Consider the following 27,999-nt stretch of genomic DNA (forward strand, 5'->3'; position numbering starts at 1 on the left):
TTTTTCATTTTCCCAGTAAATTGCATTAATTGGTACCACTAAAAAGTACAATAAAAATGGCTTTTGGAGTACAGCGAGTAAAATACAAAAAGGGTGTTAACGTGCAATGCATCAGACATTGTGGATAATGGTTAGGAGTTAACTCTTCCAACCCTGAATATAACTGGAGCTTCACCTTCACAGTAACAGAAGTGCCCCTGTGATGCCTCACTCATCCACCAGGTGGCACTCGTCTCTTTCTATACATTTCACATTACACGCTGTACATGTTTGTAACTTTTATTTGTCTTAATAAAGTTGATTTAAAAAAAAACAAAACAAAAACAATCCCGTGACCACAACAAACTCGATCTATTCATAGATCCGCCTAGGAAGTTCGATGTATTCGATGTTCGATGAACTGCCCCTGATGTGAAACCGGAAGTGCCCTGACCAAATTCTCCGGGGAAAGATGGCGCGAAAAGGGCTTCAGGTTTAGGCGCGAAGCTGGACGGCCGCTGCCGGGGTCACGCACCCGGGATGATACGACGCACTCCCAGGCTACCGTTATCCCAGGGCGATGCTGCTGGAGCCCCTGCTAAAAAACAAGACGGTGCCAGGTAACAGCATGGTCCGCACTGTCACAGGGGGCGCCCTAGCACCGAGCTCGGAGGAGAAAGGAGGGACGTTATACTCGAGAGCAGGTCATGCTGGGGCTTGTAGTTCCACACTGTCACAGGCACATCTAGTATTACTGAAGCAGCCCTGCGCCCAGCACCAGTGTGCCCGAGGAGGGAGACAGGGATACTCTCACACACAGACTTAACCCCCTCAGGTTGAATTCCCTCTTTTACGTGTAATCTCACCCGTTTGCGTATAATAATAATAATAATAATAATAATAAAAATCTCCTCTAAAGTCACGTGAGAATCAGCAGAGAAGTCATATTTTATCTGAGATGAGTCAAGCTTATAGGCTTCATGGAGAGTCGCTTCATCTCACTTCATGTCACTTCATCTCCGTGACAACTGGAAGACTCTGTACATGCACTTTGCTCTAACAATACAATAAAACAAAATCCCCAAAATTAAGTTAAAGTCGCCCCTATCCCTAGAACACGAATTATCATAAACATGTAAGTTATCACCGCATCACAAAATGTCAAATCTTTCCAAAAATAAAAATGATTGTTCCCTGTGGTGAATCCTATAACAGAAAATAGTGGTCAAATCTCCGAATTGTCACATTTCACTTTTTCCCAAGACGTAAAATTTTTTTATATATATATACTGTCCCCAAAATGGTAGCAATGAAAACGGAAGCTTGTCCCACAAAAAAAAAAAATTCATACAAAACTACTTAACACATAAAACCTTAAAAAAAATGTAATTCCTCGATCACACCAATCCAAACATCAAAGTGGGGGTGTATTTTGGAACGCACTGTAAAATCTGTAAAAACGGATCCCATAAGAAAATGTTGCTGCCAAGGGTTAAAGATATCCATCTCATCTTTCCAATCACCTCAGGCTTCTGGTTCTGTGATCTTCAGAACCAGGCAGGCCTTTAGACATAGGTCAACATGTGAGATCCAGATAAAGGTCCAGTTCTTGTCTATTTCCTTAACTCTGTATCTTTTGTTCCGTGTCTCACATAACCAGAAGCCTTGATGCCATGTGAAAGATGAAGTTCTTATCTTTATTATAACACAATGTTTTTTGGTAATCAAAGAAATGGAAGATGAGGGTGTCTGAAGTGACTCTACCTGCAGCCTCTAAACTTGCTTAACTTCAGGCAAATATGACTCGTCTCTGCTCATAGTTGCATAACTTTAGAGCAGTGGCTCTTAACCGCCACTTATCACTAAAGAAGTATTTGGTGGATGTGCATATGAAACTGGTGGGTTAACCTCAAACAAGGTTAAGAACCAACACTTCAGAGGGAATTTTTTTTATAGGCAAATTGGTGCGACTTCACTAGAGCGAATTTTAGAAAGGACATTTCATACCCTACCTGAGGGAGGCAGTAATGGCTAAAATATGATGACTGTGGCCTTTTGTTAAGGGTGTTTTTAGGAATTTTTTAAAACCTCAAGTAAGCTGGGCAGAGTTGCAAAAATAAAAGAATTGCCTTGTCCATGCCCTTCTCTTTCTGTGTTTCTCTGGTACTTCTGTGTATGGGAACCGCTATGGCCCATGAGTGGCCACTTTGGAACATGGAATGTTTGAGGAGGTGAAATCCTGTAATCCGAATAGGCCATTCATTGGCTGATCTGGGTCCTGTGACTCAACCCCTACCCTCTTCCAAGATTAAAGAGAACCCGTCATGCAAAATAACCCCCCTAAACTAAATATATTTTCATAAACTGCCATTAGAGAGCATTGCCTCTATCCCTTTATTGTCCCTATACATGACTGTAAACCTAAGCAATGAGGTCCTAAAGCTGTATGCAAATGACCTGTGAAATGTCCAATGAAGCATTAGCATATTCAAGCTGTCCACTCTATTCATGAGTGGGAGGCACAGCCACACCCCCAGTGCTTGACTGACAGCCTGTATAATGATGTGAGGCTGTATAATGATGTGCTTGCTGGTGGCCACGCCCCCTGCAGCCTGTGTGTGTATAGGAGAGATACAGCAGCTCCAAGCAGAACATGTCAGATTCATGTGTAGCTGATGTCTGTGTCTCTCACCTGTATATTAGGAGGATGCAGCATGTCAGCAGATGCAGCACACACACACTAGCCATGCTTTACTATACATTACACACAGACATGAGCAGGGGGAGGAGAGGGGAGGGGTAACAGGGGTGACATCACTGCCTCTGACCATGTGACCAACCTCATTTACATAATAAAGAATAGATGATTTTACAATGATTAATGTATGAAATAACTAGATAAAGGCTGGGATGGGATCTCTGTGAGCTGCTCCAACAGGTAGTGGTGACAAGACTAGTGACACAGACCTGATGACAGGTGTCCTTTAATGCCACCCCTGCCCTGCTTATGCTATTCAATAGCCAAAGACAACGATGATTATGATAGGAGGCGGGCAGACAGCCATGGCTCAATATGTCATTCGAATAATAGAATAATTTCTTTATACAGCGCTGTTCAGAGCTTTGCCAAATCAGTCCCCATTCCCATGGGGCTCACAATCTAATCAGCATACCAGTATGTTTTGGAGTGTGGAAAGAAGACCCGGAGGAAAGCCCACGCAAACATAGAGAACATACAAACACTTTGCAGATGTTGACCCAGGGACTTGAGCCGAGGTCCCCAGTGCTGCAAGGCTGTAATGCTAACCACTTGGCCACCGTGCTGCCCTAAGAGGGCTAATCACATGGTCTACAGCTGGCAAGTGTATGATTAGTATGTAGGAGATCCTAGTGCCAAAACACGTCTCGGAAATTCCAGTGGTTGTGAAACAGCTGTCGATCATGCAGATGTAACCAACGTGCCGATTTATAGGAAATTAATCTGAAATTAAGTAGTCCACCCTTAAATGTTTTGGTCCCACATAATGTGCCAATAAAAAGGCCAGCAGCCACCGCTAAGCACACTGCCAGCCCGTCTTAGCTATTTTTGACATTCACAGACCATGTAACAAATACCTAATTCAGCAAGTGATAGAATTAATCACACATTTTCCATTTATGTCAATGGGAGCAACAAATACAGCTGAGCGAGTAGCCCCAGATAGTTTGGTTACCCCCATTGTCTTTATATGAGAGTAGTAAATTCAGTCAGGCTACTGCTCATCCAAAATAGGAATTACCAGTTAGTCATACTCATTATTTATTGTATACGCTCCCCTGGATTTGGCTGTAGACAGACAGAATTACATTTAGTATATTTGAAACTTTAGATTTTCAACTTAAACGGCTTAAACATGTAGGTAATCGCTTTAAGCCGTGGAATATAGGAAGAAACTGGGGCTAGGATGAAAAGTTGGAAATTGGTGGTTTTAATACTTTGTGCCTTTTTTTTGGAAAATCCATCACCAGAGGGGTAAAAAGGAATATTAGAATATTTGTGATTATATTTAAAAAAAAAAAAACAAAACAAAACAAACCTAGTGATATAGAAGATGACATCCTGGTAGAGGGCAATGTATGGGACAAATGGTATTCACTTAATAGAACAAGACCTTCATAGACAATACATAACTATAGATGTATCAGGTTACAAATTAACTCTCCATCAATCCTCTCAGTCACGAGAATTTCCTCTAATAGTTTGGTTCAATGATATTGATGTCCTAAATATCAGAATATCTCCCAGTCTGAAGACTGTACCATGTAGGGATTTTAATAGAAGAATAAAATATTTGTGGATGCAGCGCAATAGAACAAGCAGAAACAATATTTAATGGATATGCAAATCAGCCTGTGTTTGGGGCTTGACTGATTTGCTAGATTTCCATATGGATAGACATTTGTTTCCCCTGGTATCACTGTCCTTTGCATATCCTTGGGAAATGATTATCTGTGCCTTGCTTTAAGGTATATTTCTGCTCATATTAGAGGGTTTGTAGCAAGTAAGATAGTTATCCCCCATCTACAGGTGAGTGGAGGTCCGATCGCTCTGATCCCTATGGATATCTCTATCACTAATTGATGGAGTAGCAGGTCGAGCATGTGACCTTCCATTCTATATTATGGGAGCTTTAGAAATTACATTCCCTCCTTTGCAGTTTGTGGCTGCGATGAGTAGCCGTCTCTCCACCGCTCTGAGATGGTCGGAAATTACAGAAGACGAATGTCCTACAGTTAATAAGTTGTGTAAATAGCCTAGTGATTGCTCACCTCTATGGGAGTTACTGGGAAAAAGTGTAGAACAAGTGGGATTTGTCTGCTTCCATAACTCCCGTCACCTTAGCCTGGTGGGAGACCGGACTATTCTCGGATACACCCCTGCTGCCCATTTAACTTATTGAGGTGTCTCATATCATTATCTGTGTGTTTATACTTTTCATTTTATTTTCCCACATTCCAGTATTTTACAAATCGTCCACTTGCATAATACAGATGATAATATTTATAATGTGATGTTTCAGTGTAATCATTGTTTTAGAGCTGTGGGAATTGCTCTTGTTTATTTGTCACGAAAATAGCACACTGTTATTAGTATGTGCTCCTCCGCATCTGTTTCCATCTGTGAAAGTATATTTTGTAGCTCTGCAGTGCATCTAGCTTTTCTTAATAAAGTATGTGAAATATGTGATAAAACTGCTATTTACATACTTCGTAGCTCCACAAGCTTGCACCTCTGCAACATATAACAAGCAACTTCCCAGTGTGAAACCGAGTTATGCTACAAACAGGATATCCTTTAAAATAACATATATATGTATGTGCATGCGTGTTTTTTTTTTTTTAGTGTGTAATTCTATAAACCAGTAGTATATCAGTATCATAATATATCAGTAATATTACATCATCATCTTTGGCTTTTTTTTTTCTTTGCAGAAACCACCATATAACAGAATTCTTTAAACCGTCTACAAAGCCAGGTATGTGTGTATAGTCCAATGCAGAGGTCGCACTAACATTTTTCCAGAAGGGTAAAAATACTCCTCTCACCATTTTTGAGGAGTATTTTTACCCGAGGAGGAGTATGAAAATTTCGGTAATACACATAGCACACGCACACACTCCACACGCACACACTCCACACGCACACACTCCACACGCACACACTCCACACGCACACACTCCACACGCACACACTCCACACGCACACACTCCACACGCACACACTCCACACGCACACACTCCACACGCACACACTCCACACGCACACACTCCGCACTCACAGCACACGCACACACTCCGCACTCACAGCACACGCACACACTCCGCACTCACAGCACACGCACACACTCCGCACTCACAGCACACGCACACACTCCGCACTCACAGCACACGCACACACTCCGCACTCACAGCACACGCACACACTCCGCACTCACAGCACACGCACACACTCCGCACTCACAGCACACGCACACACTCCGCACTCACAGCACACGCACACACTCCGCACTCACAGCACACGCACACACTCCGCACTCACAGCACACGCACACACTCCGCACTCACAGCACACGCACACACTCCGCACTCACAGCACACGCACACACTCCGCACTCACAGCACACGCACACACTCCGCACTCACAGCACACGCACACACTCCGCACTCACAGCACACGCACACACTCCGCACTCACAGCACACGCACACACTCCGCACTCACAGCACACGCACACACTCCGCACACACAGCACACGCACACACTCCGCACACACAGCACACGCACACACTCCGCACACACAGCACACGCACACACTCCGCACACACAGCACACGCACACTCCACACACACACTCCACACACACACACACACTCCACACACACACACTCCACACACACACACTCCACACACACACACTCCACACACACACACTCCACACACACACACACTCCACACACACACACACTCCACACACACACACACTCCACACACACACACACTCCACACACACACACACTCCACACACACACACACTCCACACACACACACACTCCACACACACACACACTCCACACACACTCCACACTCACAGCACACTCACAGCACACGCACACACTCCACACTCCACACACACTCCACACTCACAGCACACTCACAGCACACGCACACACTCCACACTCACAGCACACGCACACACTCCACACTCACAGCACACGCACACACTCCACACTCACAGCACACGCACACACTCCACACTCACAGCACACGCACACACTCCACACTCACAGCACACGCACACACTCCACACTCACAGCACACGCACACACTCCACACTCACAGCACACGCACACACTCCACACACACTCCACACTCACACACTCCACACTCACAGCACACGCACACACTCCACTCACAGCACACGCACACACTCCACACACACTCCACACACACTCCACACACACTCCACACACACTCCACACACACTCCACACACACTCCACACACACTCCACACACACTCCACACACACTCCACACACACTCACAGCACACGCACAGCACACGCACACACTCCACACACACAGCACCGCACACACTCCACACTCACAGCACACGCACACACTCCACACTCACAGCACACGCACACACTCCACACTCACAGCACACGCACACACTCACAGCACACGCACACACTCCACACTCACAGCACACGCACACACTCCACACACTCCACACTCACAGCACACGCACACACTCCACACACACAGCACCGCACACACTCCACACTCACAGCACCGCACACACTCCACACACACAGCACCGCACACACTCCACACTCACAGCACCGCACACACTCCACACACACAGCACCGCACACACTCCACACTCACAGCACCGCACACACTCCACACTCACAGCACCGCACACACTCCACACTCACAGCACCGCACACACTCCACACACACAGCACCGCACACACTCCACACACACAGCACCGCACACACTCCACACTCACAGCACCGCACACACTCCACACACTCCACACACACAGCACCGCACACACTCCACACTCACAGCACCGCACACACTCCACACTCACAGCACCGCACACACTCCACACACACAGCACCGCACACACTCCACACACACAGCACCGCACACACTCCACACTCACAGCACCGCACACACTCCACACACACAGCACCGCACACACTCCACACACACAGCACCGCACACACTCCACACTCACAGCACCGCACACACTCCACACTCACAGCACCGCACACACTCCACACTCACAGCACCGCACACACTCCACACGGGACAGGAGGAGGGGGTGAGCGCTGCTTACGCCCTCATACATACAGCATGTACACACATACAGTATATACAGACATGCTGCATACACAAAACAAATACGAATACGTACAGCATAAACACACACAGCACATACACCAACACAGCATATTCATACACTCACAATGTACACACACCATATACACTCACAGCGCAACCGCACACACCATACACAAACAGCACTCACTCACACAGCATATTCATACACTCACAGTGCACACACACCGGCACACACCATACACTCATACAGCATATTCATACACTCACACAGCATATTCATACACTCACAGTGCACACACACCGGCACACACCATACACTCACACAGCATATTCATACACTCACACAGCATATTCATACACTCACAGTGCACACACACCATACACTCACACAGCATATTCATACACTCACAGTGCACACACCGGCACACACCATACACTCATACAGCATATTCATACACTCACACAGCATATTCATACACTCACAGTGCACACACCATACACTCACACAGCATATTCATACACTCACAGTGCACACACCATACACTCACGCAGCATATTCATACACTCACAGTGCACACACACCGGCACACACCATACACTCACACAGCATATTCATACACTCACAGTGCACACACACCGGCACACACCATACACTCACACAGCATATTCATACACTCACAGTGCACACACCGGCACACACCATACACTCACAGTGCACACACACCGGCACACACCATACACTCACACAGCATATTCATACACTCACAGTGCACACACACCCGCACACACCATACACTCACACAGCATATTCATACACTCACAGTGCACACACACACCATACACTCACACAGCATATTCATACACTCACAGTGCACACACACCCCATAAACACACAACAGCACAGCACACACAGACACACCACAGCACACACAGACACACGCACACACACACAGACACACGCACACACACACAGACACACGCACAGAGGGACTTACAGTCGAGGGGAGCGGAGGAGCAGAGGAGTCGAGCAGCGGACGAGGGGGGAGGGTGTCAGGGAAGAGCGGCATTAGCGACAGCCCCGCCCCCCCCCCTTCTGATGGGCCGTCTCAATGGCGACCGCGGACGGTACGCCACTGCCCACACGTCTCCCCTGGGGCGGGTGCTCTCACTCCGGCCCGCCCCTAGTCATGTGTCCCGCTGAGCGGTCCAGCGCGCGCTGTGATCGCGCTACTGATATTTCTCTCCTTTGCGGCGCGCGCTGAACCGCTCAGCCTGCGCGCTACAGGGAATAATTGCCAAGCGTAACTTTACGCATGGCAATTATTTTGGGGGGTAATGGCGCCTCATCACGCGTCTATGACGCGTGGTGAGGCGTTAATGCGACCTCTGGTCCAATGTACTTTTTATCATGTATTGGAATCGTAAATGAGCATAACAATGCACAAGAAGCATTTTGCCACTTAATATTCTACTTTATTTTGATCCAAGCTTGACACTGACATTTAGTATTCTGATTTGTGTCCAACAAGATCAGCCATGTTCCTCTATCTCCTACACTCTTTCCTGTGTGCAATAGGCAGACATGGAGGCTAGAAAGGTCTATTAAAGATGAAGTTAGATGGAGGAATTAATGGACATGTTGCATTGACCTGAAAAAATGTTTTATTACTGACGCAGGCAGGGAAGAGATGGCGTATTCAAGGTTAAAAACTACAACCCCCAGTATGACTTGGCTAATATTATGGACATTAATTAATGGGACATTATTTATTTCTGGGGGGGAGGAGTAAGAAAACTAAACTGAAGGTCTTAGCATTTGTATTGAACAGTCTCCCTCTATATGGTTTGGCTTTTATTTGAATGTTCACATGTTGATGTCATCATCACAGGTCTCATAGACAGCCCTCGGGAATGCTCAGCTCCTCTCGCACCAGAGCATAGTCACTGTCTTCTCCTAAGTGCAAAATTATCCATACTCCCCCAGGCACAGCTGGTCTCCCTAGGCACTTACCTGCGCCTAAACGCAGCTTTGTGTTGAAAATCTCGGAGCTTAAAATCAAAATAGTATTGAAAGTTTTATGTATGTGAGCCTCCAGTGGATGTGTGCGGTTCTGTCCTGACTATGGTGAACTAACAATACTACATGGAAGTTGATTTGTCAGAAAATTGTAATCAAATCCTTGAGTTTAGTTTTTGGCTCAAAAATTTTTGGTTCTTAAAATAAGCTCTATCTTGTAATGTTTGATATTCCTTTTTAACTATCTCCTTTTCTTACACTCAGAAACAGATCCACTTATTACGTCAATGAAGCTGCAGGCCCAAGATAGAAAATTATGGAATAAAGCGTCCTGCACATCTCAAAGACCAAGAAAAATCCCAAGTTCAACAAATCTAAGCCCCATCGACGAGTCCTGTATGAGCGTCCACAGAGAGAATGCCAAAATTGTAAGAAATTATGAGAAATATTGTCCAAATTGTGGAAAGAGTTTACTATCTCCAAGGGTATTGTTGAAGAGACTTGTGTTACCCGTCAACTCTCTGGTTTACTCAGAAGATAAAGAAGGGTATAAAATAATTTCTGATGATTTTAAGGCTGCTGGTGTCTTCAGCAGCGATAATGGTCGACACTTACCATCCATAAAGCACAGGTCACGTTCTAGAAGTGAAGGTTTGCTCGGGAGGGTGTATAAATCTTCAATAAGTAGACAAAACAAATGCTCTCCTTTAAGACCTCATAATATATTAAGGTCAGATTTACAGACACCCCTTGACTTGTGCCAGGATGGAATAACTCAGAAGAAAATCATGAGTCCGGCTGTTTATCTGGGAAAAACTCTGTCAAATCAGTTTGGTGTACAGGTATGAGCGTGTACGGTCTGGTAGTAGAATGTAGACGTGTTTTTGTTTCTTTATATATCACAAGCTTTGTGGTGTTGTGGTAATACATTATGCAGCAGTCACCTTATATGCTTAAATGCAACAACTTTTGTGAACTATTTGGATATGTTTAGCTGAGATGTGACTAGAGGTCGACTTGAAAAGGCTGCCAAATTTCTGCTCCCAAGGTAGTTTGGGAAGAGTCTGGTCTCATAATGCATATAAACAGGGCGTTCTCACAAGTGTTTTCTCACAAGTTATTGAACTATGTGAGCTATTGTAAGTATAGGCCATATCATATTGGATTTGGGGTCTCCTAAGTTTCCTTTGACAGTAGATGTCTAGGAAAGGGTGGCCAATCTAGTTAATGCTGTGCTTGCATGGCACATATACCACTGGTGCAAACATGCATCTTATGGTATAGATCAAATTTATGTGTTTATGGTCATTCCTATTAAAGGGATTGCATCAAATGTAAATATTATCCCCTATCCACAGGATATGATATAATCTAATCGGTAAGGGTCTAACTGCCGGGACCCTCAGAAATCTGGAAAGCAGTGGCTCCATCATCACTAATTGATGGAACAGTGGGTTGATCATGTGCCCTGACGCTCCATTCAATGTTATAGTAGCGTAAGAAATTGTTGAGCACAGTGCTCGACAATATCTGCTGCTCTCACACACAGTGAATGAGACCTGAGCGTTGTGCTTCGCAATTTCCTACACTCCAATTCTATTCTTCTCTTTTCTCTGGATTGCTGGGGATCAGTTCTTGTGATCTGAGGGAGTTCGAGAAGTCTACCCTCGCCAATCAAATTGTCATCCCCTTTCCAAGATGGATACCATGGCAGCTTGGTACAATCCCCTTTAACCCCTTAGCGACATGTGACGTAATAGTACTGCATGGCGGGAGGTGCGTTCCCGCATTTTGCAGTACTATTACGTCAAGCTTCTGGTGCCGACTCTTGAACGGAGCTGGTGCCAGAAGCTTCGGATGTCTGCTATACCCGCCTCTAACACCTGCAATTGGAGTTTCCTCCGATTGAGGGTGTTAACCCTTACACACCCGCGGCGTGCACGGGGTATTTCTTGTGAATCAGTAAAAACCTAAAAAAAAAACCCGAAAAACCGTAAATATACATTTTTCATAAAATCCCTTCACAAAATTGTTCCAAAAAGTGATCAAAAAATATTGTGTGCCAAAATGGTACCAATGAAAAGGACAATTCAACACGTAAAAAATAAGCCCTAAACCAGCTCTGTCAACCAAAAAATATTAGTTGTATCTCGGAAAAGATGGCAATACAAAAACAAATGACATTTTCTTAGTTTTTATCCAGTAAAATTGTAAAAATATATAAAACTATATAAATGAGGTATCACCGTAATCGTAGTGATCTATAGAATAAAGATAATATAGTGCTTTAGTGTACGGTGTATGACCCCCGAAGAATACAAAAAGAAGGGAAACCAAAATTGACAATTTTCTTTTCCTTCGTACGTTCAAGAGTTAATAAAATATCAATAAGCTAATGACCCACTAAAATGAAGTATTTTTGAAGTGCAAAAAATAAGCCCCTATATGTCCAAATTGCAAAAAAAAATTAGATTGTATAGCCAATAAAAAGGGACAATGCATAAGCTGCTGTGAATACCGCAGTTTCCCCTCCATGCCCTGGCGTCTGCCCATACAGCAGTCACCACCACATAGATTGTTATGCTCGGGAGATATTGGGGATCATACTTTGTGGACTGTTGCAATTGCATTTGATTTTGTTTTAATCCCTCTAAAGGGTTAACAAACTTAATAAATGTTGTTTTATGTACGTTGAGGAGTGTAGTTTCTATAATGGGGTAATTTATGGGGTTTTACTTTTATTTAGGCCTCTTAAAGTGACTTGAAACCTGAGCAGGTCCCTCAATAGCAGGATTTAGCGTTTTTTAATGATAATGTGAAAAATCACCAAAATCAATGCAAAATGAGAGTATGCATAAAAAACCATGTCCACATAAAGAAGACATTCGGTGAATGTTAGTCATAACAGCAAAAAAACTAAACTATGTATGGAAAAAGTAGAACATTTTGAATTTCGAAAATTGAGAATTTTACCAAATTTTTACTAAAGTTTTTTTCATAAATAAATGCTAAACATGCCATCAAAATCTTTCAACTAACATGAAGTACAAAGTGTCACGAGAAAACAATTTCAAAATCACTTGGATATGTAAAAGCGTTCCAAAGTTATAACCACTTATAGTGACACAGGGCAGATTTGAAAAAATGGGCCGTGTCAGGAAGGTGAAAAGTGGCTTCGGCTTTAAGGGGTTAATATTTTTGACCTAAGGTTCGATTAGCCATGTCCATTTCAACCACAGCTAATTTGCCAAAACTAATACAAGTCTTTTCTATCCATCAGGAACAAAAGTTGTTGCATCAGGTTTAGAGTATTTCCATGGTGGTGGTGATTTTTATTGTTGCCTGTACTGTGTCATAATGGCTTTATCTTGTTGGTTATTTTCACAGGTATCAAACATCACTACAACTCTTAAGCGCAAGTTTGTTTCGGACAATTGTTCAGATTCTTCGGGCACTAAAAAATCATTCACAGAATGTTGTAAAACTGACGATATTTCACAAAACACTGGAGATTTGAACCACTTTATTTCTGCTTCTACAACACAAGAGGGTTACCAGCATGGGGATAATGTGCACCATTCATATCAAAGTAGTACAGATCTTGAGAATGGGCGCTCACCTCCGGTTATATTGCGGAATGTAGAACCTGGAACTCCGCTCAGGACTGATTCACGTATGGTGAAGACAACTCTCCAGTATAAATCTCCTTTGTGTAGAAAACGTTCAAGCTCTGCTGAAGAAGTTGACTTGGCATTGCCAGCACCTGGTGTTTCTTCTTCACCTGAAGCCAGTTTGAAGAAACAAACTTCTGATGGAGTTTCTCTGAGCACCTCGGACAGTGAGGAATCTTTCTATGGCTTTTTGCTTAGTGAGGATGATGATGAAGAAGAGGAGTCCTTTAAACCTTTGGACCAAATCTTACAATTGGCGGCAAAACCGATTCCCCGGACCCCACAGAGTCAAAACCTTAACACGTCGTTTCTTTCCATATCTCCAGCTTCATACCATGGAACCCCAGTAAGTCGGAAGTTAAAGTGTTTTCCATCTTTCCAACAGATTAATGGCAAATCCATTAGATAAATCATTAATATTATGTACACCTTTTATGTGACACCAAGTATCTGCTGATCAGATGTGTGCAGTGTCCACTATGGATGGAAAGTTGATGATCAGTCCACTGTATTGTACTGATGACCTGCTCAGTACAAGCCACAAAATGTGTCTCCACATTTTTATATAATATCACATTTTAAGTGTTTTTAGTGTGCACTTTTTTATGGAATAATAGAATTGATGAGTTTTTGGGCACCGAACTGAATTTTTTTTTTCACAAGGAGCTACATGCTCACTAACCATGGGAGGGATGAGGAATAGAGGCACCATCCCGACAACCTCCACCACTTCAATCAGACACTTCGGGTAACTCTGCCCCCTCTTTCCTTTTAACTCAATGCTGACCACCACCCTGGTGCAGGGCTTGAGTCTACAATGATTTTCAGTATCACTGCATCATGCTAATTGTGGGTGCAGGGCAAGATCTCCCACCGTCAGCCAGAGACCTCTGCCTTCTCCTTTCTTCACTGCATAGCTCTGAAGTAGCGCTATGCAGTGAATAGAGGAGCCGGGACTTGAGCGCTGGGATTAATTAGACCCAGTACAGTTCTGATAAACCATTAGCCCCCCCCACAGGGGGTGGTTTCCCTCTGTAAGTGGGACTCATACAGCTGTCCCTGGTACACAGGAAATCCTGAAAGTAAATTAAAAAAAAAAAAAAAATCATAGTGTGCGCAGTGGAAGCGTCTGCTGGCTAATACAGCACAGAAAAGACTGAAGAGGAGCCACGGCAGATGATGAGTATTTAAGTTTATTTTTTTTTACTCTGGTATAAGCCGAGGTGAGGTTTTTCCGCACATTTTTTTGCTGAAAAACTCGGCTTATGCACAAATATATACGGTAATTTGCAAAAAATACCCAGTCATTTGAAGCCTTCTCATTAAAGGGCTAAATTGACTTGGTTTTTATTGTTGCTTTGCAATGTGTTTGAAATTTTGTTTCTTTTAGGCTACAAAACGTGTAACGCCCTCCTTGTATGTCAATAACCTAGATCGACTAGTAAAAGAACAGGAGGAGACCAAAAGGTTTGTGTTGAATAATCGTCAGTCATTTTTATTTCACTTGGTTTTGCTGTTGGTTGTGTTCTCATTAGTTTATTCAAATAAAAAGATTTGCTAATGCCTAATTTCACAGTGAAACTTGTGAGTGTAAGTAGTGAGAACCATAATTTTTTTTTTATGAATTTGTTCATAATAATTCATACTGGATTGATGCATACAGTGCATTGTTTTACTGATTGAATATAAATCTAAAGGGAAACACTTTGGGGGTCTCCCCACAGGAACTCTGACTCAATGGAGAGGGAGGATACCTGAACTTTTCTCTTAATAATTTGACCATTTTATTAGTCTTCAATGTCTTATTTTGCTTGTATATCTCCCCGATGATCTGTTCAGTGCTGAAAAATATATACAAAGATTGATTTATTTTATTTATAGTTATTTATAACTTGAGGAAACTCCTTTCATACTCTCTTAGGTTGCCCCAGTGCGGCTTTATACAGGGATGGCAGGAGACACAGAAAGTTGTGCTGAACGTTTATTGCTGCCCTGCCTGTATGCTGTCAGTATACCCACTTTTTAAGCCTGCAGTCTCTCCCGCCAGCAGAATTGATTTCTAGGAAGGATTGATTAATATTTGCAACACTTAATGAACCCTATAAACTTGTACACCTACTTCGATGTCAGAAGTTTTAATTTTTCCATGGTTATTACCAACGAACATTGTGGCATGCAGCAAATATGTCTGCAACACCTATAGCTCCCTAAAAGTTGTGTTATATTATAATATTTGTGTGTGTATATTATACATTTCATTGGGCTTTGTGTTTTTAGGTTAAATGAGATTGAAAAGCAACTACATGAAGACCTTGAGAAAGGATTAGGTGTGGGCCATGAAGAGCAGGACAGTGCTGAGGACGGGGAACTTACAGATGAGCACAGGTATGGCTTTCATATCTGTCATTGCTGATTAAGGATGCTTTATTTGAAATTATTTTTTTCTATCTCCAAATTGCAAACTTATATTATGTCTTGTTCGCACAAACTGTAAATGTTGTATTCTGGCAACATGTTTCTTGGCATTGGTTTGCCTTGTTCCCATGACAGCACAGAATATAGAAAGTCAAATTGTCACTGGGACAATTGGAACTACAATTATAGAATCTAAACTTCTGACTTGCCTACAAAATCAACTTAAAGAAAACCTACCATTTGATTTGATGCAGTATGAAGCAAACATGCCTTGAGACAGCTGTAGCTACACTGATTCAGGAAGCTTTCTTGCTTCTGTGGCTCCTTCACCCGCTGGTCTAGCACATGACTGCAGGAGAGAATGATGTAATCTGCCTGTGTCTGGAGGCAGAACAATCAATTGTTGCACCATACCCCAGCTGCTGTGTATGGGTGACCCAGCTCAGGTTGATTAGTGCTTGACTAGTTATGCTTAGTCATTCTTTACATAGCAGCCATTTGCAATTCCAAGCTCCCGTGTCTGTCCCAGCTTTCCCAAGGTCCTGAATGGTATAATTGTTTTATCAGCAAAACCACTTTGCACAGGGAGTAACCAAGATATGATCTTGCATCAGTGTAGCTACACCATTCTTAAGGTATGTTTGGTTCATAATGCATCAAATCAAATGGTAGGTTTCCTTTAAGACCAAACTTAAAGAACTTTAGTCCATACATTTATGTTTTGGTAATTGTTTCTTAAATTCCCTTCATAGAGAATTTCTGCAGAAATTTACATTAGTCTCAAATGCTATACCAGATCAGCATCCAGGGGAGGAAGTCTTCCATCTATCAGAATCTGGAGCCATCTTTAACGTCCATTCACTTGACTTGAAATATTCAGAGATCTCAGCCGAGAACTCGGAGGAGGGGCTCATTTTCAGGTAAACTAAAGATGTGCATACAAACATACAATGGGGGACATTTACTATGGCATTTCCACCAGTTTTGTGGCGCTCTCACCACATGTTCTGCTCTCAGGCCTATTTATTAGCTGTCGGGGACAGAAAAAATGACTTTTTCCGTCTGCTCCGACTCTTCTCCGAAAAGGGGCGTGGCTTTGGCGGAGTGGAAACTCAGACAGAATTAATATGTGTCACAGCCATTTTTGGGCGCTGTAAACTGGCGGAAAGTAGACCAAAAGAAAACTGTTCTAGCAGGGACTGTTGGACATATTTCTGGTGCTCGGGACAGATTTTGGTCCCAGGGACAGAAAATGGCCTCGGGGACACAAAATGGTCTTGGCGCCAGAAATGTCTCTGCACAGCTCTACAATATTAAATGTGTGTCTTCTTTCCGAGAGCAGGTCGGTAACAAAGCCAATGCAGACACCGACACTTTAAGTAAATGTCCCCCAATGTGATCATTTTTTTTTTTTTTTTCATGTTATTTATTGAAGTGTTTTAGGTAAACAATTGTGAACCGTGATTTTCTCCTTTTGGCTATAAGGAAATATTTATATCTTGTTATGTTTTAATTGGTAGCAGATTTATAGTCTGACCCCATGAATCAGAATAGCCCACTGATACATTTCTAAAAGGTGTGCTGCATTTGGATGTTTTATACCCTAAAACTGAAAGTGCTTATTACATCAACAAAAAATCCTATAACACAGGCAGGCAGAAAACGTAGAAATACAAATAATATTTTAATCCTGTGGGGTTTTTTCTATTCTTTGTCCTCCTTGTTAATTATCATATGTAATGTGAATTTACGTTTTCATTTTCATACAGTTGTGGTCAAGAAAATCAAATCCTGTTGGCAACTGAAGGTTTTTTGACATTTTTGTATCGATTTAAGAAATGTCCAGATTTTCTAATGAAGTGGATGTTCCAGGTAAGTGTCATTGTTTATACTTTACAGTTGTCCTTGAAGTAAAACTTTGGCCTCACTCTGCACTAAACTAAGCAATTCTCGAATTTAGTCTCATTAGCTATCTGCAGGCATTTGCCTGCTAGCAGATGCTTAAAGGGGTATTCCGGGAATATGAACGTCTGATACAAAAACCCATGATGCTATAAATAAATGAATGTAACAAAACTTAATGTGATTAGTCACAAAATGGAGCTTAAATAGTTAACTTTAGAGAGGCCATAAAATCTATCACCAAGATGGCTTCCACTGGAAACTACAAGTCCCAAGATCCTTTAGATCTCAGTAACTCCTCCTACCTCTTATGCTCTGCTCCCAGTGATGATCAGGTTTTCTTGCGCTGTTACCATAGTAATGATGTGTAACTGCCATCACCACAACACTGGCCATACTGGATGCACTGCAACCAACCGACTACAGCCAAACATAGTGGTGATCACATGACCTGCCCACGCAGGTGCAGATTATGTGATGTGGCCATGTGACCAGCGGCCATCTTCTGTCCTGTGTATGCTCCGCAACGGACCACGCAGAGGAAATTTACGGACTGATTAAAGGGCCAGTAGCATTTTAATTCTTCATTAGTCTGTCACCAGTATTTTCTGCTAAGGGGAGCAAAATTTTAAATAATAACTAATTACACACTAGCTTATATTTTAAGGACCCATTTGTATATGAATTACGCTTATTCCTGGAATACCCCTTTAACCATGTCCCTTTGGCTGCTTTGTTTTGTGTGTTGCCATGGGAGTCTGTATCTAGATGGTGTGGAGGAGGGTGGTTGAATCTTGTCGGGAGGAGGACTAGCGGATGTGCAAGCTCCTAATCAATAGCTGCTGGGTGCAGTAGAGTATCAGTCCCGGCAGCATGGGAAAAAAAAAAACCTCTCGGACCTTGAGTGATATCACAAGTATGTGACACATGCTTCAGGTCATCCAATTAAAAGGAGGAAGTCTTTTATGGTATGTAGCAGAGCTGATTGTGTTTGAAATTTTTAATGTAGCAGAATTGTGTATTTATGAAAGTTATAATGCACACACAGCACAGTGTATATACAGTGAAACGTCTGCACAAGAAAGGGGTGGTCTGCAGATGGGGAGCAACTTCCATGAATATGATAAAAAAAAAAAATCAGATTGAATTAAAAAAAAAATATTGTTTAGGGTGGGGTCCTCTCAGAGAGGTGGTCTACTGGAGAGGTTTTATAATAATAATCATAATCATCATAATAATCTTTATATATCGCCATCAAATTCCGTAGCGCTTTACTAATCATGTGTTTAAATTCATGGAGGACATGTATCACTCCTTTTACTTTCTTTTTCTTTGTTTGTTTGAGACTTTCTGTGCGACTTTTGGCAGTTTTCAACTTATGTGCAGAATCAAGCAGCGTACCAAAGTTGGCTTCTTCAAGGATTTAATGCAGTAGCGGTATTTATCTTTGTAGCCTAGATGTTTGTTCAACTTGTGCAACTTTTGGACATGGAGTTGTCACAAAAGTTGCAAATAGTTGCAAAACAGAGCATGCTAGTGCCAGAGTTACTTTTGGTAAACTGTTTGGGACTACAAAAGTGAGAATAAACAGGCAACTCATCACATGTATTACAAAGGGAACAAACTTTTCAATGATTATGCAGGTCAACTTCAGGAAACTTGAAAAAGTGGCAGCCAAAAAACTAATACATGTGCCCTTCTTTGTGGTGTCTGTATGATCATTTCTTACCATGATTCAGAGCTTCATTGCCCTGCACTAGATCCCTCTACAGGAAATAAGACTGATTCTGTGTCCTGATTGGCTGGACTGCTTGTGCACGTTCATGTGAATGCCCTCAGTGCTCTGGCCCCACTGCCCTCAGATGATGTCACAGTCAGGAAGTGCCCACCCACTTCAGGATAAGCTGAGAGGATTTTACAGACAAGGCAGATATGAGGGTGTGTCTCATGAAAGTAGCCAGTAGTATGATACAGGTATTGTTTGAATTGTTGTCAGGCTCTCTCCAGCTGTGCTAAAACTATTTTTAGGTAACCTTTATAGTTACTCTTTTGCTACATAACCATACAGTACTTTTTCTTGTTTTTTGGCTGATCCACAGTTATAGAAAAAGTAGAGCGAGAACTAAAAATTAAAACTTTAATGCAAAACACAGTTTTGCTAAACATCACTGAATATTATATCCTAACCCTGTGCTTTCACACTCTTGCCAACGTGATGGTGTTGTAGAGCTGCATTGCAATAAATAATCCTCAAGATCTTGTTTCTTACAGATGATTTCTGTTCACCCCTCCTATACGGTTTCCGTTAAACTTCTGCACACATTGATAGAAATTTCCTGCAATAACCGTGAGTATCATCATCATCATCGTTTAGTATTTGTGTGAGGTGAATTGAGCCTTTTCCTTCTGAAAAATAAAGTGAGCAAGAAGGCTGGTATTTAAGTTTTTTCAGTGTGGATGTTTGGTTATTTGACCTTTATTTCAGTTTGCATATTGTTAGGACCTTCTTTGCATTATTTAACAGCCTGTATACTAATAACAGTACATTGGATAATGTTGCTTATATCTGTAATAAAATTTATTCGGGGTAATTTTTTGATGTCCCATATTTTACCAGAAGCATATTTCTTTGTTCATTGTGTAGTGGCCATGCACAATTACCCGTGTATACTCAAGTATAAGCCGAGGCCCCTAATTTTACCACAAAAACCTGGGAAAACCTATTGACTGGAGGATAAGCCGAGGGTGGGAAAAGCATTGGTCACAGCCTCCCCATTATATAGCCTGCCGGACCCTGCCCCATAGTATATAGCCAGCACCTGCCCCCCAGTATATAGCCTGCCAGCCCATATCCCCCAGTATATAGCCTGCCAGCCCATATCCCCCAGTATATAGCCAGCAGCCGGGGAAGGCAGAAAGGTGAGTTTTGAGTCGAGTTTGGGGTTTCGGCACATTTTTTTTTGTGCTGAAAAACTAGGCTTATACTCGAGTATATATGGTACTTATTGCTTTACCCTATTCGCTTCAGTGGGAAATGAACCTACTGGTGGACCCACTACACAGGGAACAGAACCAAAAGCTTTTTGGCTTTATTTACTATATAGAAAGGGCCCCAACGGCAGTACCGTATAGCTGACTGGTGCTGGGGTCAGGTATCTGTCCCCTTTGATTCATCATTGGTGACTCGTCTGTCAGTAGATTTTCTTTAGTCTCTAAAAGTTACAGTGAAGTAACTGTATAATTTAGGTGCAATGTATTGGTTATTCTTTTAGCAGAACCAATATTATTACCAACATAACCAGATCCATTTTTTTTGTGGGGGAGGGGATATTTGGATCATAAAATAAGTTTTTGGTAATATAAATGAAGTTCCTGCCTTTCAGTTTCAAATCTCCAAGAACAACCCTGGACACCATCGTTGCTGGATATAGCTACTGTGTTTGCAAACATGGGGATTCACTTGGATACTCTGTTTCCTCTCCAACATATCCAGCCTAACTTTAGCTCCAAGGACTTGGGGTAAGTGGTTAATAACTTGTTATACCTTTTACATGGGTTGTGATAAATGAAAGACGTTTTGGCTGGCTGCACAGCTCTCCCCTGCAGAGTAAATCTTCGATTGAGGGTCTTAAAGGGCTTTTTAAAAAAAAAAAAAAAACTTGCACGCCCACCCATCATTATGTCCCTGTGCTGTAGCAGACTCTGGGACTGGAGACGGGTAGGAGTGCCAGGCACCCGGAAGTAGTCAGCCGTTTCACGGCTCTGCTCTTCTTCCAGTAGTTTACAGCCGGAAGAAGCGCAGAGCAGCAAAACAGCTGCAGCACGTGAGGTGGTGTTGTTCTGTGTGACGTCACTTGAAGCTCTTCTGCTATTTTTTTTCTAATAGTCAGACAACCCCTTTAATGATGCAGTTGCTCTGTACACTGGTTATTGGTAAATGGTCCTTCGCGAAGAAAGAACATAAATGGCCATACTGCAGAAGGATTTATCATATTCTGAAATTTGTAATAATTTTAACTTCATTTTTTGAGGGGAACATCATATTTTTTGTAGGGTATACAATAAGCAAGTGCAAGGGCCCAACACAAAAAAGTAAAGGCATACACAAACCGAAGGTAGAGTGAATCGGCATGAGAAATATTGCCTGAAGAAATAAAAGACCAATATATCTTGACTTTGGAGGATCTAGGGGAAACTATTGCTGTCACCTGTTTGCAGATTGTTAGGTAGCAGCCCTGAAGGTCTGTGTAACCATACCTCTGTGTGGTGTCAGTAGCAGCAGGACTGTGTAAAATGCATTTATATTGCAATATTGGAGCAGGACTTAGTGCTGAGTGCTGCACAGCCCCTCGCCCCTGTTTTGAGTCACTGCAGATATAGGCTTCTGTTTGAATACTACAGCATTTAAGGGCAGGGGGCTGTTCTTTGTTGAGTGCACTACCTACAATTTTGGAATTTAAATATAAGAATATTATATACCAAATTATTTGGCACATTGTGTATCAGCGTGCACTTCGGTTAGGAAAGGGTTACTGTGGATGTTCTGAATGGTCCCTGAAGAGAAGATTTTTCTGATTGTTGAGGGAGTACAAGTCTCTGTTTTGGGATTTGAGCATCTTGTAGTTAAGATGTTGACTGTCTTGTTAATATGTGTTGGCTTAAAACCTTCCTTCAGTATAAGGTGTAACTGGATTCATGCTGCAAATTACCTAAATGGAATCTTAAGCTAGTTTCATTGTCAAGATGTCAGATACAAATAGTGTTTCTCCGAAGATAAGCCCTTGTTACAATTGATCAGAAAATATAGCAGTTTGTATCTACACACACAGTTCTGGTATAATTTTAAAGAGGAGAAAATGCCTTTGATATTATATTTTGGATTTCTAGGTGTCACGTAATCAAAGATATCCATTGTTATGCACTGCTTTTTTTTAAATTTCGCCCTTTAATTTTATTTGTTACTCTTTTTTTGTGTTTTTTTTTTTTTTTGCTTTCTTTTTAATATTTAATGCATTAAATGTCTTATTTTATTAACAGGCCTGCTCTTTCCTTGGCCGGGTTATCAGGAAACAGACTGACTCAACCAATATTTTCTCATGTTCCAGAATTTCAGATTGCCCATTTGATTAAGGTGAGGGAAGCAGAGGTATTGTACAAGAACAATTTACACTAGTATTTAGGGATGGGGCATGTCACCTGATGGGCTTAGTCCAACACTTCCAGACTCAACATAGAAGTCATGTGAACGGGTGACAATATAGCACATATCAGCTATTGTGAATGACTGCAAATCATGTTAATTATGTGCTGTGGGTGAAGCTTATTATGCCACCATAAGTACAAATTATGTGTATATATAGGTATTGCTGGTTACCAGAATTTTGTGGAATTCTTCCATCTTCATTCCCTGATTCTAGTCCCTGAGATCAGCTGATGGCTGCTTTCTTTCAAAAAACAGTACCTAACCTGACTATGCTACTTGACTCCATTCTCACTATGCATCTGAGTTGCAATAGCAGCACAAACCAAGGTCTGCTCCTGTTTTTGGTAAGCGGCAATGTTTTTCAACCTATGGACAACCCCTTTAAGTGGTCTTGTAGTGATTAATATAAGTGGATTCTATTGTTCCGATAAAACAAAGCGAGGAGATGTGTAATACTTGCCCTATTACAGTTTTTAGGTTTTTGCTCTGCAGCCTGCGGAGAGCACTTTTGTGACTGGGAAATCATTACGCTCATTGTTCTGCTTTTGAAAATGCACTTAGAAAAGGAGTTAAAGGACTTTCCTGTGATGGACTTGCACAGTCTCTTAGAAAACCTGCTTCAGAACATCAAGGCCTGGGAGACTGCAGTAAGTAAAGTGGAAAGATGAAGGGGGCGGGGGATTGACCTGCTTTTTTTTTTTTGGGACAGTTTTGCCAAGTGAATTTTGTTTTATTTCAAGATGCCTGAAGTGTTTTATGCCATAAGTGAACTTACCACTCACCACCATAACTTCATCAAACTTCTGCAGCTCATTCCAACTACAGAGAATCGTGGAAGGTAAATGAGTGCTCAGCATTTTTCTCATGGTTATTTCCTGGTTTAGTATATTACCTGTAAACCTTACTTGTATTACTGAGAATTTTTTTTTTTGTGGCATAGTTTCACATTGATTTTACATCGGCTCACTTTTCCCTCCTCAGACAGCTGAGAAAACACCTAAGTCTAATGTTTATGTCCAATATTCTTAACGGAAGCTGTACAGAGGTCCCGCTGGACTATGATTCTCAGGTATCTCTTAGCAAACTTTTTACTTTTGTTTTTGAGACGCTCTTCACGTTACCATCAGTTTTTAGCGGTGGCTTTGAAATGTGTGCCCTCTGATTTGCAAAGCGCTGCAGAATATAATGGCGCTATATAATTAAAGATTAGTGTTTTTATAATGTAGTGTGAAATAAACCCAGACAGATCTTACTTGTTCTCCATGCAGGCTATAAGCAGTGTGGATAAATGACCTTAAAGGGTTTGTACAAAGTTTGCATTTTCCCCCTGCCCTCAGGATAGGGAATAACAAGTCGATCGGTGGGGGTCGGACTGCTGGGACCTCCACCGATCACTACAACGGACCCTGAGAAATCCAAAAATTGGCTCTGCTATCTCTGGCACTTATAAACAGTAATTGTGAGTACTGGAGATACCCGAGAGCTGTCCTCAGCAATTTACAACACAGCCATTACTATTACTATTGAATTGAGCGGTTCAAACTACCGCTCCACCCATTAGTGGTAATGGGATCTCTGATGTCTATATTGCTGGGTGGGGGGTCCTGTTCTCGTGATTGATGGTCCCTGCAGTCAGACCCTCAACAATCAGCCCCTCAGGATATGGAACAATATGCATACTTAAAAAAAAAAAATAATACACACCTAATAGTGATAATCCAGCTCACCCGCAGCCCTGGTGTTAAGGTCCAGGTCTCAAATGGTGCTCAAGTGTGGAATCAGAGTCTGTCAGGCTATAACATGGAATAAGTAGGGAAAGCATTCAAAAGACACTTGAGCGTTTCCTGGAGTTTGTGTGTTTTGGTGTCGATTTATGCATATTGGAAGAAGGCCTCATTCACACACCTGTCTGTGGGGATGTATGTGCAACCGCAAATACGTCCCCATAGACGGCAATGGCAGCCAGGCAGCGGTACGGTACTGGGAAAAGATATAGCATTGGGTCATCACCTCCTACTCCTCTCCAGTACATGGCGGCCTAACCGCCCGACCGGCATACCGCTGTAATTAATTTTAAGGAAAAAATGTGGCTTGCAGTGAGCAGCATGGCTAAATGTTAAAAAAAAAATGTATTGTTTGTGATCTTGAAAACTATATTTTTTCTTACAAGATGGAGCTCGTGTGTCATCTAATGTCTCAAATGAGGCCGTCTTCATTGATGAAGAAAATGCAAAAATGTCCTGATAATGTGTCCAAGAGTTCACTTGATTTGGATCAAGAGGTATGCAGTAGCTTTTTTTTTTTTCTCTATTTTTAGTTAGTGATACAGGAAGGAACCAGAAGGCTCCGACTACTGATTTCCCTGTCCAATATTTTATTTTGCAGGCTTACTATCTGACCTTCAGCCTTTTACATCTTGTAAATGATGCAAGTAGCTCAGATGAGCCACCTTCAAAACAGAGAGTAAGAGTTTTATTTGCATGTGTGGCGAGTGATTAAAAGAGCTTTTATATACTACAGGCAAAAGCAATAATGTAGCATGATTGAGATTTATATGTATTTTTTTTCCATACAGAAATATCTTCTGAAACTTTGCACTGAATTAGAGAAGCACATAAAAAGTGATATCCGGGAGGACGCAAGATATTTTTATCGAACAAAGGTACAAGGGCTTTCCATGTTTAATATGTGCCTCTAGCGTTGTCTCTTGTTAATAGATAAGAAATTCAGGCACTTGCATAGCTAAAGGAAGATTAAAGGCCAGTTCACACCTGCAGTCAGAATTCAATCTTTTAGTTTCCTTTTTTGAAATAACCGATTGTACTTTCAATGGATGTCTAGGTGGATCCATCAATAGAAAAGCACCAGTGTGCACAGAAATACAGAACTAGAGAAATCATATGTTCGTATGAAAGAATTAAGTGATTTCACATTGGCTTTGGTTCTGTACATTCTTTGCGCTTCCGTTACGTTTAATCTCTGTGATGCTTCTGTTTTGTCCACTTGTCCGCAAAAAAAAGGAAGGTTTAACAATACTTTGGAAATATAACACCTGACACAAGCTGTGTTTGTAAAAATGGTGTGGTGACCAATCCCCTTCTACCATCAGTCAAGCATGGAAGAACCAGGGGCACTTGCTCATCATGATGAGTGGTAATATTTGTTATTCATGTCCCCCCCTGCCTCCTGAAATCAACTTTTAAAATTATGCTAAGAGCCAAAAGGGCTACTGGGGCGGTTCCCAGAGCTCCTTAGTGCTGCAGATTCACAGGCTGTTACACTATGCAGGAGCCCTCTCCCATTCTCCACTGTGTGCTTAAACTCTGCTGCAGTGAGATAACATGGTAATCTCTAGTAACCACCTAGAGCTTTTCTAGCTCATTAGCATAATCTTAAAAGTTGATTTTATAACGAAGGAGCCCATTGATAACAAATATAAGATTACTACAGTTATGGTGTCTGGATCTATGAGTAAGTGTCCCTGGTTTATCGTGATGTATTTTGATGGTAGATTTTCTTTAACATTTAAATTTGATACTGCTAAAGGGAAGACAAAATGCAGATGAGAAATGGCCTTAAAGGGTTTGTCCCATTTAAGCAAGTTAGGCACTATCCTGTGTATTCAGTCTAACTTGCTGATTGGTGGTCGTCTCAGTGATGGGACTTCCACGGATCACCAGAACGGGAGTCCAATGTACTCCCGTTGCACAAAGTCATGCCTGCACAGATTGCTCCATTCATCTTGATGGAGCTGATGAAGATAGCTGAGCACTGTACTCTGCAATCTCTGTCAGCTCCATAGAGATGATCAGTGGGGGTCCCATCACAGAGATGGTCACCTATCAGCAGTTTAGGCCCTATCCTGTGGACAAATAGGACTAACCCTTTCAGCTGTCCGTAATCCTTAGTTGGGGGACATGGCCAAGCTGTGATGCACAAAATAGATCTAAATAAAGTTGAAAACCCTCTTGCAATGTGGGATAATGGCATAAAAAAATAGGAGAGAGAATTTTTTATGTGTATACATACGTGTGTGTATATATTTGTTACATATGTGTGTGTATATGCTCTTCACAATAATTCGGGTCTTTTCTTTGTCACAGGTGAAGGATTTAGTTGCCAGAATACATGGTAGATGGCAGGAACTGCTGCTTTATTCTCGGCCAAATCAGGTAAACTAGCTCACATCCACACATGACATCACTTGCTATTGTTGTGTTGTGGAGGGGAAATACTACCCGTGTTCACTTCTGTGGATTTCATAGAACAATGTTGTCTCCAGGGGCGTAACTACAGTGGTAGCAGCCATAGCAACTGTTATGTGGCCCAAGCATCTGCAGTATTGGGTGTATATATATATATATATATGTGTGTGTGGTTCGTAAATACTGTATGTATGTGTAAATACTGTGTGTGGTTTGCATTTACTGTATGTATGTTTATGCTGTATTTGTGTATATGGTTTGCATATGCTGTATGAGTAAATATATATATTTTTTAAGGGGGAAGTGGGCCCCATTCAGTAGTCTTCTATGGGGCACTGCCACTCCTAGTTACACCCCTGGTTGTCTCATCTTTGTTTCATACAAGTGAATGAAGTTGCATGTTCACCGCTTCTCCTCATTGTACACTCCACTCCCTGTACTACTCCCATGCTCAGTGGGCGAACCTTATTACTTCAGTGCTTATTACGTTATTACTTGTTAAGTGTTTAGTTCATTTTAATTTTATTTTCAAACTAGGGAAAGATTCATGATTACTGGGAACCCGTGTGCGATAGCTCAAGCCCTAACAGCTCACAAGAAAACCTCAACGATGCTCCTCAGGATTTTTCTTATGATGACAACTGATGTCTAACCCTCGCCCGAAAACGCCTTTACCGCCTGCTTTTCTAAATAAATAGAAAATATTCAAAATGGT

General features: G+C 42.0%; 1 protein-coding gene across 2 annotated transcripts; it reads left to right on the forward strand.

Annotated features, from left to right (window-relative positions):
- The first annotated feature begins 348 nt into the window (after positions 1 to 348).
- LOC140106479 (SMC5-SMC6 complex localization factor protein 2-like) lies at positions 349 to 27,995 on the forward strand. Of its 2 annotated transcripts, none has more exons than XM_072130935.1 (19): positions 349 to 599; positions 5,452 to 5,495; positions 10,153 to 10,730; positions 13,276 to 13,905; positions 14,950 to 15,026; positions 15,837 to 15,944; positions 16,727 to 16,894; positions 17,744 to 17,846; positions 20,148 to 20,223; positions 21,260 to 21,395; positions 22,914 to 23,007; positions 23,550 to 23,726; positions 23,820 to 23,917; positions 24,061 to 24,148; positions 25,250 to 25,360; positions 25,465 to 25,542; positions 25,655 to 25,741; positions 27,183 to 27,251; positions 27,822 to 27,995. In XM_072130935.1, the coding sequence occupies exons 1-19, from the start codon at positions 520 to 522 to the stop codon at positions 27,927 to 27,929; spliced, it is 2,910 nt and encodes a 969-aa protein (XP_071987036.1). In that variant the 5' UTR covers positions 349 to 519; the 3' UTR covers positions 27,930 to 27,995. The 2 variants fall into 2 exon arrangements, with proteins under 2 accessions (XP_071987036.1, XP_071987037.1); XM_072130936.1 differs by having other exon boundaries at positions 353 to 599; positions 10,153 to 10,316.
- The last annotated feature ends 4 nt before the right edge of the window (positions 27,996 to 27,999 follow it).

Source organism: Engystomops pustulosus, chromosome 11 (assembly GCF_040894005.1).
Source record: "Engystomops pustulosus chromosome 11, aEngPut4.maternal, whole genome shotgun sequence".
In the NCBI taxonomy this organism is placed as follows: domain Eukaryota; kingdom Metazoa; phylum Chordata; class Amphibia; order Anura; family Leptodactylidae; genus Engystomops; species Engystomops pustulosus.

Bases quoted from the DNA above. Each gene is read 5' to 3' on its own strand.
- LOC140106479 (XM_072130935.1), top strand. From the start codon at position 520: ATGATACGACGCACTCCCAGGCTACCGTTATCCCAGGGCGATGCTGCT. The intron at 13,906-14,949 runs GTAAGTCGGAAG...TGTTTCTTTTAG, and splicing joins CTTCATACCATGGAACCCCA to GCTACAAAACGTGTAACGCC. The intron at 27,252-27,821 runs GTAAACTAGCTC...TTTTCAAACTAG, and splicing joins TTTATTCTCGGCCAAATCAG to GGAAAGATTCATGATTACTG.